The sequence below is a fragment of the Benincasa hispida genome, chromosome 12 (assembly GCF_027475165.1).
Source record: "Benincasa hispida cultivar pf3 chromosome 12, pf3_genome.v1.1, whole genome shotgun sequence".
NCBI lineage: Eukaryota > Viridiplantae > Streptophyta > Magnoliopsida > Cucurbitales > Cucurbitaceae > Benincasa > Benincasa hispida.
In genome coordinates, this window is record NC_143489.1 from 39,328,140 (window position 1) to 39,345,992 (window position 17,853).

The following is a 17,853-nucleotide window of genomic DNA, read 5'->3' on the forward strand; positions in this document are numbered from 1 at the left end:
TTGAGACCAGAATATGACTCAAGATTTTCTATGATTACTAATAAAGATGAGTATCCATCTTTCCAAAAAGTCTACTTTCAACTTCTTGCTCAAGAAAACCGAATTGAAAGACATAGCTTAGTGAATTTTGATGGCCTGTTTCTTCTGTGAACTTTACAACTCATAATCAACCCAAAGAGTCATCCAACTCTTCTTCCTCAATGAATAATGATGATGTAAACAGAAAGGGCAAAAATCAAGGAAACAAGCAGAACAATAAATTTTGGAACAACAATGACAAGCTTCAGTGTCAAGTATGTGGAAATTTTGGGCATACTATATAAAGCAAAAATGCAGAATGCAAATCCATATCTACTCCAATGGTTAGTGGCTCTATCTTATCTGTATATCATGGAGAAAAAAGTGATGATGATCGACTATACAGAAGTATAGTAGGAGCCCTACAATTTGTCAATCTCACAAGACCAGAAATTGCATACATTGTAAATAAAGTCCGTTAGTTTATGCATTCTCCAAATAAATTCCATTGGCAAGCTATAAAAAGAATCCTAAGATACTTAACAAGAACTCTTGATCATGGATTATTATTTAAGAAACCAAAGGATTTAAATATTTATGGTTTTGTTGATGCAAATTGGGCTTCAAACCCAAATGACAAAAAATCAACCTCAGAAATATGCATATTCTTTGAAGAAAATTTGATTCAGTTGGCATCAAAAGGAACAATCAGTAATATCGAGATCTAGCATAGAAACTGAGTACAAAAGTCTAGCTCATGTATCGTTAGAATTAATATGGTTACATTCTCTGTTCACTGAGTTACATATTTGTTTATATCAATTTCCTTTACAGTGTGACAACTTGCGTGTTGTACACTTAAGTGCTAATCCAGCTCTCCACTCTCATACAAAGTATGTTGAAATCAATATTTACTTTATATGAGATCTTGTTCATCAGAAGCGTGTTCGTTGAAATCGATATTTAAATTCTTTTTAGTCTTCTAATTCAAAGCAAATATGGAAGTGGGAATTGAAATGAAATATCGATAATGTGATGACTTGACTATGTTATGGTCAATATTTGTGAAGAAATGGTTAGAAAAAGATAATTGGTTTACTTCTTTTATATTATATTTTTCTTCTTTCATTGTACTTCCCTCTACCGTTCTGTCTTAAACAATGAAACAAGATTCCTCACCAAGTTTGAATAAGTTTCACAACGTGAAAAACATAATTTGTCAACTTTTGTATAATGAAGCTACATAATATTTAATGCATTGGGTTATTTTTAAACATTTTTATCAATTTAAATTCATTTTTATTTCATTAGTTATGTAAGAGCATTGACATTTAACTTATTTTATTCTATTAGGTTCTAATACAATATGTACATAAAGTGAAATGGCTCGATTTTTCTTCTACTTAAGGAAAAAAAAAAGAAATAGATAGATTTTATTATCATCATCATTTTAGAAAAAAAGTGCCTATATATATATAATGGTTGTCGGGAACAATCTCTACATCTTCGTTATGTCCTTATATTTTTATTAAATTTTCAATTTACCCTTCACTAATGGAGTGCGATAGTTTGTAATATCTTTTTAGTCAAAGAGATGCAATTGATGCTAATGGGATGCAACAATCTAAGTGAAGGTAGTTAAACATTGAATTGGTCTATTCACTTAATTTGTGCAAAATATATATATATATATATATATAGATATAGATATATATATATATATAGATAGATATATTGTCAATATATACTCAAAACTTAAAACAAATTAATATTAAAAGTTTTTGTCTTCGTAAAGTAACCATAAAACTGTGTCACAATAAGGTTTGAGGATTCAAAAGCTTATTTTAGATAGTGAAAAGATATTATTATCTATCTTTATTCTTAATTATGTATAGTATTACTATTATTTAAAAGAAAAAAAAAAGTGTAGTACGATTGGATTACAAATGCTAAATTATAAATAAATAAAAAAAAAATGTCTTTAAACTTTATCCTTTATGTCAAAAATATCCTTGAACTTTCAAAAGTTTAAAAATACCCTTAAACTTTAAAAAAAAAAAAAAATACCCTTTACAGTTAGTTTCGGATAGAAGCCATTAATGTTTTGTTTCAAAGATATCCTTAAACTTTCAAAAGTTTTAAAAATACCTTTGAACTTACAGAAAAGTTAAAAACTACCTTTATTGTTAATATATGAATATAAACAGTAAATCTTAATACTCATTGCAGATATATTTCTAAACTTTTAAAAAGTTACATTAGTATCCGTATCTTAAAAAAAAAAGTTAAAAATACTTTTACTGTTGATTTACAAGCATTGTCACCCTCTTTCATTTCCTCTTTCTCCCTTACTGAAATCTATGACTTAATATTTCTCTATATTCTCTTTGTTATTTCTCTCTTTTTACTCTCATTCTTGTTAATTGTTTGACATTTGTTTATCTCATAAAAAAAATATTTTTTTCCTTCAGTAGAGGTATATAGGTTATAACAAAAAAAAAAGTGAATAATTGAAGCACCATGAAGACCTTAAGATTTATATGTTTTAACAAGGTTGTACGTTAGTAGTTAAGTTTACATTAATAGTCAAATATGTTTTTATATTTGGTTATTTACCATTTTGATAAGTTTTAAGAGGAGATTTTGATTTTGAAATCTCGTGAGATTTTGTAGGATTTTATACCTTAACTTGAAGTTTTGATTTGTATTTTGTTGTGAGGAAATTGGTGTAAGAATTAGACAAATGAGAGAAAAATGAGAGCAGTTGTATGGGGAAAAGGATATATATTTAATTTGTTATAAAATTGCTTTTTTTTTCAAACTCAAGAAAATTTCAAACAAATCAATCACTATACTAATGATAGAAATATTTTTAAACTTTTTTTTTTTTTTTTGTAAGGCTAAGAATATTAATACCTTTTAGAAGTTTAAGAATATTTTTTTAAACGAGTATTAATTATTTGCATTCATATATTAACAGTAAGAATATTTTTAAGCTTGAGGTATTTTTTAAATAAAATACTAACGGTTTCCATCTAAAACTAATGATAAGAATTATTTTTTATTTTTTCAAAAAATTAAGGTTATTTCTTGAACTTTTGAAAGTTCAAATATTTTTGAACAAAGTATAAAATTTAGGAATATTTATGTAATTTAACCGTGCTACAAATATTGATTTAATGTTTTAAATTTTATTTTATTTTATTATTAAAATGTTATTTCCATATTAATGATAATGCAACATGATCAAGAATGACATATATCTGCATTATTAATTAACTTTATCTTAAACCTCAATGTTATACAATATCATTAAATCCATATGAAATCTCATTCCTTACCTTGATATGGACCCCTAATATAATGTTCAAATATCATTTTTTTTTCTTTTCTTTTTAATAAAGCCCATTTGGTAATGCGTTGATTTTAAGTTTTATAATTTTTTAAAATTAAGTCTATTTCCTCTAACTTTCTTGAAATAGTTTTCATTTTTACTGAATAAAAGAGTTGAATTATTGGCCAAATTCTAAAAACAAAAATAAGTTTCTAAAAACTACTTCTTTTAGTTTTCAAAACTTTGCTTGAGTTTTGAAAATATTGGTAGAAGCTAGAAAGTAAAAGGTAAAATAGACATTTATAGCTTAATTTAAAAAAAAAAAAAACTAGAGATAAAAAATCAAATAATTACTAAATAATGGTTAAATTAACCATGAATTTAAAATAAGATAACGTCTTGGGTTCAATTAGTGCAAAATAGGGTGTTCATGGGTTGAGTTGAATTGAGTTGAAAGACTTTTCAGACCAACCTAATTGTTCCGGTTGTAAATTTTTTCAACCTAAATAACTCTTATTGAAAAATAAACCCAACCCAACCCAACTCAACTTTGAAATATTTGGGTTGGGTTGGTTCGGGTTAATCGGATCATTTATTTAAAATTTTGTTCTAAAAAAAGCAAAACGTAAATATGTAAAAATATAATTTAATTATTTTCATATATTAAATTAAGATTAATAACTCAATTTCAATTTATATAATGAAAATTTTCTTTCTAGAGTGCAAAGAAACTAATTTTGAGAGTTGTTGAAGACTAAATTATTAAAAAATATTAGAATTAAATAAAATTAAAATCAATATATATGCATAAATAATTGTGTTATGAATAATAAAAATATATATTTTAAAGTTAATAATCAATTCGGGTTGATTTGGGTTATATTAGGTAAACCCATGAACCAACCTCATCCATAAAATTTTCATTTATTTGAACTCAACTCAACCCAACCCAACCCAAATGAGTTGATAACTCAACTAAATTGTACGATTTGATTGAGTTGATCGATTTTTTTGGATCATCGAATTTTTTGAACATCCCTAAAGCAAAAAAAAGGTTTAAGGGTTGTACTATGGTATGACGAGATAAATGGAGAAACTACATGTAAAGAGCTCAAAACAACAGATGAGTTGAAAAATTGAAACCCGTGATTTTTGCTAAATAGCACAAGCGTAGTAAAAAGATGAATTAGCAGAATGACCAAGTCGCTGATGCTACAAATCAAGAGGGAAAAAAAATCTAGATAAATTAAAGAACAGACATTAATAAGAGTAGAATTTTGACAAGTTGTTTAATCATATAAAAGAATATTCCAAATATACATAATTAATGTGAGAAGATATTTGTAGTATTGCTAATAGATAACCCCCTTTATTTCTCTGTCTTTTGTTTTTTCTTTTCCCTGAATTGTAGTTTTATCTTAAAACTTTTAAATTTATATCTATTTCATCCTAAATTTTTGAAATGTTCAACAGACCTCTGAAAATTAAATTTTGTTATTTATTAGTTTCTTCACACATTTATAGTTTTTTTTTAAAAAAAAAAATAAGGGCACTTTAATAATTTTTCGATTTTTGAAAATCAAGTTTATCAACGCTACTTTTATCTATTGTTTTCTTTGTTTTATTATCTACTGTTCGAAATGTCTTTAAAAACCAAACTAATCTTTGAAAATTAAGAAAAATAGTTTTTAAAAACTTATGTTTTTCAATAGAATTTAGCTAAGGATTCAAATGATTAGCTCGAAAAGATGGAAAAAAAATCATGGTAAAAAAAAACAAAAAAGTAATTAGAAAACAAGCATAATTTCAAAAAATAAAAACTAAAAACAAAATAGTTATCAAATAGTGCTTAAATAATCAAATAGATATAAAATTAAATTTTATGAAAAGTTACATTTTCAGTCTCTATATATGTTTTTTATCTAGCTTTCATTTGATCCCTAGATATCAAAATATTACTCTTTTAGTTTAAGTATTGGGTTTGATTTTAAATTAGTCCCTAAATTTCAAAATATTATAATTTTATCCTTGAGATTTGAATTTGTTTTAATTTGATACCTAGTTTCAATATTAACACTCTTAACCTCGAATTTTCATTAAATACTCACTTTTAATTTTTAATGTTAGTGTTTATTGATTAATTAAAAAGAATTTAAATAATTATAATTAACTAAATTTCACTATTTTCTCATCTCTATTAAAATTAATTTTAAAATTTTACTTCATAATTATTTTAAATTAATTAATAGATATTAACAACAAAAACTTAAGTGAGTATTTAGTGAAAATCAAGGTTAAAAGTGTAAAACTTAATATCTAGAGGCTAAATTGAAACGAAACTCAAATCTCAATAGAAAAATTGTAGCATTTTGAAACCTATATACTAAGTTAAAAATCAAACTCAAAACTTAAGTTCAAAAATGTAACAAATTGAAATCTAGAAACTAAATAGAGTGACTAGAACTTAAGGACCAAAAATGTAATTTTTTTTCCCCCTAAAGTTTCTATGTAACGAGACCCTGAATTTTCAAATTTGTGTTAGGCGTTTGAAAATTTTGAAAAATATTAAATAAATCAATAATCAATTAGAAAACAAAATTAAAGATAATTATTTTAAATGGTAAAACTACTAAAATATTTTCAAGTATAGCAAAATGTCATTGTGTATCACAGATAGACTGTGATAGACATCTATCATTGGCATTGATAGGTGTCAATAGGCCGTGCACATAGGCCGTGATAGATATTTATCGCAGTCTATTACTGATCTATAATGGAGCCGTCTGTTACTAACATATAGTGATATTTTATTATATTTATAAATAAATTTAACTCATTTTCCTTTATTTGAAAATCGCCGTAAATTAACTTATTATATAAAATTGAAAATAAAACACATGGGTGAAAATAGAGGGATGAAAGTGGTAATTTACAATTCTATTTTCTAAAAATCATTTTAAGAATAAAAAGAGAGAGGAAGAGGAGGAGGAAAAAAAAAAAAAAAAAAAAAAAAAAAAGGGGACCACACAGAAACTGCCACTCTTGCAGGAAGTAACAGGGAATTTCCATTTTGTAAGGTCATCGGCCTTCCAAAGCTGACCAAAAATCATTCTATTTAAGCCTCCCCCTTCTTCTTCATTCACCTCCATTGTTCTTCTTCTCATCTCTGCAACTAATTCCTTCCTCTCTTTCTTTGATCTCCATCCGCCATGGTTCTCTCCAAGACTGCTTCTCAGACCGATGTCTCCGTCCACTCCACCTTCGCTTCTCGATATGTGCGAACCTCTCTCCCAAGGTAATTTCATTTCATTGATCGCAGATCAGATCGGTTCATTTCTTTTTGTTTCTAGATCTCGAATTTAATTACTCCAATTCCTATCTGTGATTTGTGTTTTTCCTCTGCTTCTGTTTCTGGATCCGTTTCGTTAATGTCCTGTAATTTGTTGTAGATTCAAAATGCCGGAAAATTCGATCCCGAAGGAGGCTGCGTTTCAGATCATTAATGATGAACTCATGCTCGATGGAAACCCTAGGTTGAATTTAGCCTCCTTCGTCACTACTTGGATGGAGCCTGAGTGTGATAAACTCATCATGGCCGCCATTAACAAGAATTACGTTGATATGGATGAATATCCTGTCACTACAGAGCTTCAGGTACGTTTCTGAATCTCTCTATTAGCTTTAATCGAAAGATTAAGATCGATTTTTCGTTCTATTGTTTCTCTCCATGAACGGTTGTTATCCTCTGGAAATTCTCCTGAATTGCCAATTGCAGCGTTCGGTCGTGGCGGAATTCTACGGTCGAGATAAAAAAAAAAATTATAAAAAGAAAAATTATGGTTGAAATTTTATAAATGACCTTGTTCTTTTGTCAAAAAAGGATGTCTAATTAAATTTTTCTAAAACAAAAATAACAGGTTTATAATTAATTAATCTAATTGGCTTGGCCACTCTGTAATGGTTCAATTTTATACTTTCAAATGTGAATACAAAAAACAGTTGATTTGGTTTTTATATAATTTTGAAATTGCTTAATTCTGTTTATGATTAATATTAGAAAAATATAATTGCTTTATTAATACATTCAAACCACATATCCTTTAGTCTCTTATACATATGTAATCTATAAATTTATAGGTAATATTTTAATCAAATTATTTTTTTTAAAAATTACTATATTTCTTTTAATTTAATATGTAAGAGTGAGGATTTGAATAATATTAATCATATTTATTTGAGAAAAAATAACGAAGTAAAAGGAAGAAATATTTAGATTTAGATTAATTTTTCTTTGAAAAATATTGATTGTCACACTGAGAATGTGGACATACATGTATTACATATTTTTAAAATTTTAAAATGATAAATATTTTTTTATGTGAATTTATTGGCTGCGCTGAAGGGTTAGTTACTAATTAATATAAAGGCAGAAAAGAAATCCTGCAGCCTGCAAACTGTCTTATCTAAAAAATACAAATAATACTAATACTAATAATAAAAAAATGAAAGTCAATTTCCTTCCTTAAGAAAAAGTCAATTTGCTTGAATCAATATAGAAATGAAAATCACTTAGTACTGGGCAAAGAATAGCTATAAGAAATGTACAAATAAAATTCTCTAAAAAATGTACAAGTAAATTTTCGAATATTATATATATTATTTGTATATTTTCTAAAAAAATATTATTTTTGTTAAAATATGTTTTTAGTCTATAGTTTGGCTCTTATAAAATAAGAAATTTATCGAAATTTAAATAGTTAGATTAGTTATTTATGTGTCGAAATTCTAACCATGTTTTTAATCTTCAACAATTTAAGAGATGAAATTGCATTGGAATTAAAATATATATATAAAAAATAATAGGCATTAATATTTAGGTCTTTTTTTCTTTAATCTCTATGATCAACTAAAAGGTTTTCTAACATTTTTTTTAGGGAGAATTTCCAAAAATAGAAGAAAAAAAAATAAGAAAAATTATTTATATAAAATAGAAAAATTTTAATTTTTTTGATAGAGGCGGATATAAGTCTATGTGATAGAAATTGATTGAAGTATATCATTAATAGACATACCAATGCTTATTTTGATATTTCTGTAAATAGATTTTTTTAAAAATAATTTGATATTTTTTCAATATGTAAAAATTTTTCTTTTTTAATATATAGTTTTCACTCATGATTATTAAACTTTCTTAATGCTAAACTTACCTTGATATGATACTTAGTGAGTTAACATAAATTTAAAAAGAAACATGTCATCAAGAAAAAGTTTTAACTACTCTTTTAAATTTATGAAGAGAACAGATAGAAATTTCAAAGTTTTTTCTATGAATCATGAGTATAGTTAAAATATACATCTTTAACCAAGAAATAAAAAGTTTGAATCTACCATCTTTCATATTGTTGAACTAAAAAAATAATTAAAATATTATTTTGATCTCTATATTTAGAGATTTACTCAATTTTAGGTACTGTACTTTCAAATTTTGTTCCTAATAATATTTTAATGCCAAAAACTAATTTTTACGAATACTAAAAATAAAAATAAAAATAAATAAAATAAAATAAAGTGTTGCACTATTGTAGTGAAGAAGTAGAGTGTAAGCTTTTAGTACACGTCTCGTTCCGTCACAATTTCTTTGTTGGCAAGTGTAAATGTGTGGGCCTCCACCTTTCTCAATTGACTTTGTCAGTACGTTTCTTTGAACTAAGAAAGACGCGGTTTCCAATAAAAAATTCTTTTGAAAATCATAGTAAAAAGTACATATTAGGCCCATTTTAATTTTGTTTTGAAAAAGTAATTCAAAAGTTTGCAATTAAAAATATATATAAATTACAAAAACCACTCTTAAAATATAGAATAGTTATAATTATATTTTTAATTTTTTAATTTTAAAATTTAAGTTCTCAAACATATACAAATATTAAAATTTGATCCTCAAAATTACATAATGGTATGAATTATGATAATTGCATAAGTTTTAGAGTCAATCTTTATCATTTTTTTGTTCAATTTTTATAATTATTTTAAAATTAATAGAAGTTTAGAGACCAAATTTTTACAATTGAAAGTTCAATGGTACAATTGCAACTACTATCATATTTCAAGTGATGGTTTTTGCAATTTGTTCATAGAAAAACAAAGACATTTCTAAAAACAAATTGCAAAAAACTAGCACGTTCATTTTAATTTTTTTAAATTAAATAAAAACATGTCTTCCTTTTTTTTTTTTGTCTATTTTTGTAAGAGTATTTTTTTAAAAAAATCAAAGTGAGATTTGAAAAGAAAATTTTTTAAAAATTTAGTTGTTTAATTAAAAGAAATGAAAAGTTTAAGGTAAGAATAATTTTCCAACCGGGTTTGACGAAAAAATCAAGGATAATTTTCAGTAGAATTTTGACTTTTGTTTAGTGGAATGTATACTTTTCAACATTAACGGACTTTAAGAGGGCCATCTCAAGTGCAAACATAAATATCTTGATTTCGAAAGCCATCTAGTTTCCAACGATTTTGGAGTCTTTTGCTAGGAATTTTATAAGGGTGGATTAAATTTGCATGTTCATTCGAAATTTGGTCCATCTTTCATAAATACTCGAATTTTGGCCTTCTGATAATGTCAGCCACATGTGAAATATCTGTTTAGTCTCCAAAACGTTCGAAGTCGCACACACATCGCATCTTCTCGCTCGTTCATCTTGTTCGAACTCATTCCTCTCGTTGGAATGCCCATTGGAAGAAACCGTCAAATTTTCGTGCACTCCTCTCTTTTTTACTTCTTCTTCTCGTGCCTTCCTCTCGTTCATCTTCGGTCAGAAATTGAACATTTTAAATCTTAATTTTCAATCCTCTCTCGTTAATCTCATTTTTCACCTCTTCTTCTCCTGCCTTTCTCTCGTCATAGAAATTTGTACAGAAATCGAAACGCATGCAAGAAATGGAAAATGTAAACCACAATTTATACCAATGTTGGCATTCGATGGTACATGCAAGTTGTGGCGTTCGATTTCGATGGTACTGAGAGAGGTAAAAATATTGTATTGAAGAAGAAGAAAGAGGTTTTATCGAGAGGAATGAGTAAGTCTGAAATGTAAAATTTAAAACGTTCAATTAACGAGAGTAGTGTATTCGAAATGAGATGAATGAACGAGAATATACGATGCATGCACGTATTCATGCATTTTAGAGACTAAACGAGTATTTCACATGTAAGTGATGTTATTAAAAAGTCAAAATTAAATATTTAGGAAAGAGAAACTAAATTTCGATCTCAAAATTGGACCCATCCATACTAAATCTCCGTCTTTGCCTCCTCAATAATTGCCGAGATTCGAGGGACTAGGGAATGCACACTGTATTATGAAATGTGAGTGGCACAGAATTAATAGCCTCTTTCTTCCCGACAAATGCCCCACTCCCTATGCTATTGTCAGAACCTAAAATTACAATTTTGTCCTCCTATTCACCTCCTTCGTTGTTTTTCTTGCATTCAAAATATTATATTGAGAATTCAAAATTTGAAAATTTTACATTTAATTAATATTTTTTTAAAAAAAAAAATCCAACTTTTAATTAAGTGGGCTGCAAGCAAGTTTTTTTTTTCATCTTTAAAATATCTTTAAAAAAATAATAAATAAATCTTTAAAAAGGAAAGATTACATAACATTTCCAACTTTTGACCCTACATGACTGAGCCATCAACCACCGACCACCCCTAGTTTTGATTTTGCTTTTCTTTTTCTTTTTCCTTTTCATCATTCTTTTTTCTTTAGTATTATCGTTTTACTTTTGTTTACTTTCTGAAATGTTTAGGTGTGAGGCAGAAATTAATGTTAGATATTAATTTGTTATATGGGAAAATTTTGACATTTTCCTTTTCACAAAAAAGGAAAAAGTGGAAAAAAAAAAAAAAAAAGACATCTTTAATCATTCGTTTTCTGCTCTCAAGGCCAAGCCAACGGCTATGTGGACAACGCATTCATAGAAAAGCCTTTCTATATGTATAACCCCTTTTAAAAAGGAAAACCATTTTACTCCTTTGAAACTTTTTCATTTATTTCAAAAATATTTTTATTTCTTACAAAATTATAATATTGTTGTTGTCCGTCAACAAATATTTCAAAACGAGATTTTGAAATTTGAATTTGTTCGAATTTTATATGAAAAATTAGTATTCGGAATATGACAATGACCTAGAACAATGTAAATATGTTCAGGTTTTCTAATTTTTGTTCTAAATCCCTGTCATACTATTTCAAATTTTAATTTTTTATTAACACTCTATCGAAATTATATTTTAAAGATAGTTTTGAAATGTTTATTTTTAAAAGAATAAGAGTATTTAATTTCTTAAATCAATTACAAAGTTTAGTTTAGGGATAATATTTTTAAAAGAAGAAAAAAAAACTTCTAATCATGCATTTAGTTGTTGCCTACATGATGCATAATTTTCAATAATTTCTGTTCGAGTTATTTAGATTGAATTTTTAAATACTTAAAATTGTGTTCTCAAATAATATTTTGATTTATTTATTTTTGTGATTGATTACTTCCTTTTTCAATATTTCTTTATTTGTTTCAATAAAGGAACGAATATAAAATTTTCATTATTGGGTATTATCACTTTTGAAGAAAAAATTTGAGTCCTTTTTAAAATTTTATGTTTACTTTCCAAAATTTAAATAATATTTCAGAAGTATTTAAAAAAACAATAAACAAACTAAACCAATGCCACTTTCATAAATGAACTCAAGGAAGCAACTCTTATTGATTTTCCTTTTTACTCGAATTCTATAGCCATCAACTAACCGCGATATTTCTATTTTATGAGATTGTGGATAGAAATATTGATAAAATGAGGATATAGATGAATGATTCTTCAAAATAATATAAAAACAAAAAAAATTATATTGAAATGAATAAAAAATAATTTATACTTTTTAATCTAAGTTAAAATGTTTACTTGTGGCACTTTATTGTTTATTTTTTATGTTTTATGATTCTTTTACCATATAAAGAAGATATCGGATTCAAATCGAATGTCAACATCAAAATCATAAGACATGTAAAAACATCAATTGTGTTATTAGTATTGTTGGGAAATTTAAGTATAATATAGTCCACAAAAATTTGTCTAAATTTGGATGTGCATTTTAATTAATATTTATATTGTTAGAGGATTCAAACCACATACTCCATAGTTACTAATGCACTAATATGTCAATTGAGCTATGCTATTGACAATTATAATTTCAGTTGATGAAAGTAAACTAAAGGTTTTTTAACTTTAAAAATGTCAAATAAAAGTCGTAGCATTTCAGGTTTGGATTTAATAGATCATTGTTGTATTCCACCCTTTTATTATCAAAGATAAAACTGAATTTCGTATCTTATAAAACATTAAACTTTCAAATTTATATCAAATAAATTTGTGAGTATTAAAAAAATCAAAATCGATTAATAATTTATTAGATAAAAAAAAATTAAGCTTGAACATTTATTAAACATACACTCAAAAGGAACTTATCACACAAGTTTTGAAGTTTATATGTTGTGATTACATAAATGGTTGAAAGTTATTAAACAATTTTTCAAGTAGAAAAACTTATTTGACATAAATTTAAAAGTCTAAAGATTAAAGTTATGGTTTCACCTATACTTTTTATTCTTGTTCGATGACTTATTTTAATTTTTTTTTAAATTTATAATTTCTTTCTTTACAATATGTGAGTGAGGGAATTGAATCTTTGATTTTCAAAATTAATAATATAACACTATACAAGTTGAGCTATACTCTTTTTGACTTCTTTAAATTTATAATTCATAGCCAAACAATTTAAAAATAGATAACTTTATTTCTATGGATTAACATGAGGAGTTTTTTGGAGTGAGATTAGTAATATGTAAAGTTATTTGTTGGTTGTGAATTGGATATGCAGAACCGATGTGTGAATATGATAGCTCATTTGTTCAATGCCCCATTGGGTGATTCTGAGACGGCAGTGGGAGTTGGAACTGTGGGATCGTCGGAGGCCATAATGTTGGCTGGTTTGGCTTTCAAGAGAAAATGGCAGAACAGAAGGAAGGCTGAAGGCAAGCCCTATGACAAGCCCAACATTGTCACTGGAGCTAATGTCCAGGTAATATCATTTCACATTTCTATATCTATATATATTCTCATTTCAATCTATGTAATTAATTAACATCAATTTCATTATATTAATTGATTCCCCATTTTGGATATTATTTTGTTTTTAGTTTTAGACTAATTAACACTTTTGAAACTAATAATTAAACATATAACAATAATTTTAAAGAATTACAAATATAACAAAATCTATTAGTAAAAGACTCTATCACTGATAAACTTCTGTTAGAGATATAATCTACTAGTGATAGAGTCTAAATTTTATTATTATCTTTTGTATTGTGCTATATCTATTAATATTTTGAGATTGACTGCTATATCTGAACATGCAACAGTATTATTAAAAACCAAAACTATTTTGTTTTTTATTTTTGTTTTTGAAAATTAAGCCTATTTCATTCATATTTCTTATAATGATTTTGTATCTTTCTTAAATACAATGGTTGAATTTTTAGTCAAATTCCAAAAATAAAAACAACTTTTTGAACCTTACGTTTTTTAGTTATCAAAATTTGGCTTGGTTAAAACCATTATTGAAAAGTAGATAACAAAAGAATAAATTTGAAGATGGAAGTAGTATTCATAGACTTAATTTTAGAAAACAAAACAAAAAATAAAATAGTTACCAAACGGACCTAAATTTTTAACTTAATAAAGAAGATACCTTCTTATCAAACCAAAGTTCAATTGAAAATTGAAAATGTAACGTTGCTAGACACTTGTTTATTTTTTATAACTTCGTGCTATAGAAGGTTCAATTCTGTAAATTACTTCATCCACCCAAGACAAACTTGAGAAGTTGTATGTTTTAAGTCATTCAGATTCGCCTGATAAACGTTTATGTCTTTTGTTTTCAGATTTTTGGAAAGAGAAGTACTGATAACGGGTTTTGTTTCTTATTTCTATTTTTAATCTTTTTCTAAAATTCAGTATTGTTTTATGAGTTTGTACTTCTAAAATGCATAATAAAGATCTAAGGATAAATATAACATGGATTTTTTTTTTTTTTTTTTTTTGTATTTAATTTCAAAAACTAATTTTCAAGTAAAATTTTCACATTTTAATTTGAAAAGCAATAGAAACAGAACCAAACAAGCCCTAAATTTTTATTATGGGACTTAACACTATCTTAGAGAGGATGTCTCTAAACATCTAAAGCCTATATGCCAACAATACACCCTTTGTATCATGAATAATTTTCAGCAATGATTTCCTAACTTTGTTACCCTAAACAAAAATATGAAGGTATGCTGGGAGAAATTTGCACGGTACTTTGAGGTAGAACTGAAGGAAGTGAAATTGAGGGAAGGTTATTATGTGATGGATCCAGAGAAAGCTGTTGAGTTGGTGGATGAGAACACCATCTGTGTTGCAGCCATCTTGGGTTCCACTCTCAATGGAGAATTTGAAGATGTAAAGCTCTTAAATGATCTCTTAATTGAGAAGAACAAAGAAACTGGGTAAAATTTCTTCTCTCTGTCTCTGTTCTCTCTCTTTGATGGGATAATCAAATGAAATCAAATCTGAAATTGAGCTATTTTAAACAGATGGGATACTCCTATTCATGTTGATGCTGCAAGTGGAGGGTTTATTGCCCCATTCCTTTACCCTGAGCTAGAATGGGACTTTAGGCTGCCCCTTGTAAAGAGTATTAATGTAAGTGGCCATAAGTATGGGCTTGTTTATGCTGGAATTGGTTGGGTTATCTGGAGGAACAAAGAAGATTTGCCTGAAGAACTTATCTTCCATATCAACTATCTTGGAGCTGACCAACCCACTTTCACCCTCAATTTCTCCAAAGGTACACATTTTATACTCTAATTTCTGCTCAATAGAGCCTAATTTTCTTTTGAATGATGATTTTGAAGCTGAATTTGTGTTTTATCAACTGCAGGATCTAGCCAAGTCATTGCTCAGTATTACCAATTGATTCGCTTGGGTTATGAGGTGAGATTCTCCTATACACGATTTTATTTATCCGTTTAGCTCTTGAATTCTTATTAATGCTTTGTTATATCTCACAACTTCTAAAATATTCTATTTTAGCTTCTAAATTTTACATCAATCATCTTAGCATAAAAGACTAATGTCATTTGGTAACACGAGAGTTTTAACCTACTATACATATATTAATCACATGTCCCTTTAGACACTTATTGATAAGACAAATGGACCAAATTGTTAGGATACCATCAAATAAATAAACACTCAAGAATACATAGAATACTCATAACACTCAAATATGAATGTATATATGAAAATATATGGAAAATGCTATAATATTATAAGAAAAGTAACAAGATAATCTAGCCTTTCGAGAGGATGGTTTCCCAAATTTCACAAAAAAATCCCATAAAATTTTTCATACCCTCAAACCTCAATCTCACCTACTATTTATGATCCAAAAGACCTAACAAACATATAGCTAAGGACCTATATGTCCTTTCTAATAACCATACTAATAATCTTAAGATTTTCCTAACTAGGGGCCTTACACAAACATGTTCCTAATTCATAAATACTTGAAAGCTAGATAGAAGGGTCATAAACATTTATAGACCAAAACAGGATACTAAAACAGGATACAAACATGTTCCTAATTCATATATACTTGAAAGCTAAGAAGGGTCAAACATTTATAGACCAAAACAGGATACTAAAACCAATGTGATGATTTGAAAACAGCAACTTACTTCATCAAGAGAAACAGCATCAGCCTTCAATCTAACAAAGTAGATACCATTTTTATTGACCAGGGATACCAAAACGTGATGGAAAACTGCAGAGAAAACATGATAGTTCTAAAGGAAGGACTTGAAAAAACAGGGCGATTCAACATTGTGTCAAAGGACAAGGGAGTTCCACTTGTGGCCTTCTCCTTGAAAGACAACACACGCCATAATGAGTTTGAAGTCTCAGAAATGCTCAGGAGATTCGGCTGGATCGTACCAGCTTACACCATGCCTCCTGATGCACAACACATAACAGTTCTCAGAGTAGTGATCCGAGAAGACTTTTCTCGCACGCTTGCTGAGCGTCTTGTGACCGATATTGAGAAAACACTTCACGAACTCGACAGCCTCCCGTCGAGGGCCGATGTCAAGACAACGGTGGCTGGAGAAGAGACGCAGAAGAACGACGTCGTGGTGGCGAAGAAGAGTGCACTTGAGACACAGAGGGAGATCACAACTGCTTGGAGGAAGTTTGTGATGGAAAAGAAGAAGACTAATGGAGTTTGTTAGAGTTGGAAAGCAAAGGAGTAAGTCAATCATTTATATATGTATGTGTTAAGTGAGAATGGATGAAGATTGTATTTGGGAATGAGATTGTTTGTCTGGAGTTTTTGTGTATTTTTTCATGGTTAAAGTTGTTTCTATTCAGAATATCTCCACTTATTTTAATTCAAGTGCAAACTTGTCATCCTTGTTTTTGAGGTTTAACTTATAGTTTGAACAATACCAGCCTAATTGCTCAGGCATGTGTTCCAATAGTCTTTTGATTTTTAATAGTTATTTTGATTTATTTCAACATCAACAAAATTTGAATGGTAAAAATTAAACCCTCATATTTATACTAGTAATAAAATTTAGTTTTTTGTCACCTAGGGAACAAATGACTCTCTTTCCACCATACATCTAAGGAAAGGTCTCTTTTTTCTATCTCTAACAAACTTGATTATCTCTCTTAAAAAAAAAAAAAAAAAAAAAAATGTTGTTCCTCTCTCTGAGGATTAAATTCCTTGAATGTAGCTAGTTTGAGTTAGACTCTACTTTTCAAAAGTACTTTCATCCTAATGCAACTCAACTCAAAGCTTCAAGTTGATGTTATGGTAAACTTGACAAATTTACATTTCAACCCAAATAAAAACATCATAAAATTGGCCTCAATCATTGGATTCATTTATTGACAAGGGAAAGAGATAAGAGAGAAAGCAAATCTAGGGTGGATGAGAAGCTAGTAAGGGAGATTGATTAGACAAGGTATGGACAAAATGAAGAAAAATAAGCCAAACTTGAGAAAGTTGAGAATGAGATTGTACAAGTATGGGATAATATAAAGTTTTTTCCTTTTCAAATGAAAGATTAAGATTAAAATGATAATTGATGTCTTATCTACTGAATTATACCCAATTTAATGATACCGTAAAGTTTTAGCTTGCTCGCTCACTTGGTGTAGAGGTTTTGGGTCTTCGTTTTGTAAAAATGTTGGGTTTCACTTTTTGTTATTCCAGATCCGCTTTCTATTACTTAAATGCTAAATTAGTTGATGGTATTCTCAAATCTACGTTTAATCGTTTTTTCATTTATTCAAATTTTGTATGTGAACCATTTTGCTATGAAAGCAAGAGAACCATTAA

General features: G+C 27.6%; 1 protein-coding gene across 1 annotated transcript; it reads left to right on the forward strand.

The window, feature by feature from the left end:
• Nucleotides 1–6,495: 6,495 nt before the first annotated feature.
• Nucleotides 6,496–16,986, forward strand: LOC120067719 (glutamate decarboxylase). The gene is made up of 7 exons (XM_039019275.2): nt 6,496–6,647; nt 6,802–7,006; nt 13,288–13,488; nt 14,742–14,956; nt 15,044–15,297; nt 15,391–15,443; nt 16,253–16,986. Exons 1-7 carry the CDS (start codon nt 6,562–6,564, stop codon nt 16,736–16,738), a joined length of 1,500 nt encoding a protein of 499 aa, XP_038875203.1. The 5' UTR covers nt 6,496–6,561; the 3' UTR covers nt 16,739–16,986.
• Nucleotides 16,987–17,853: the final 867 nt, after the last annotated feature.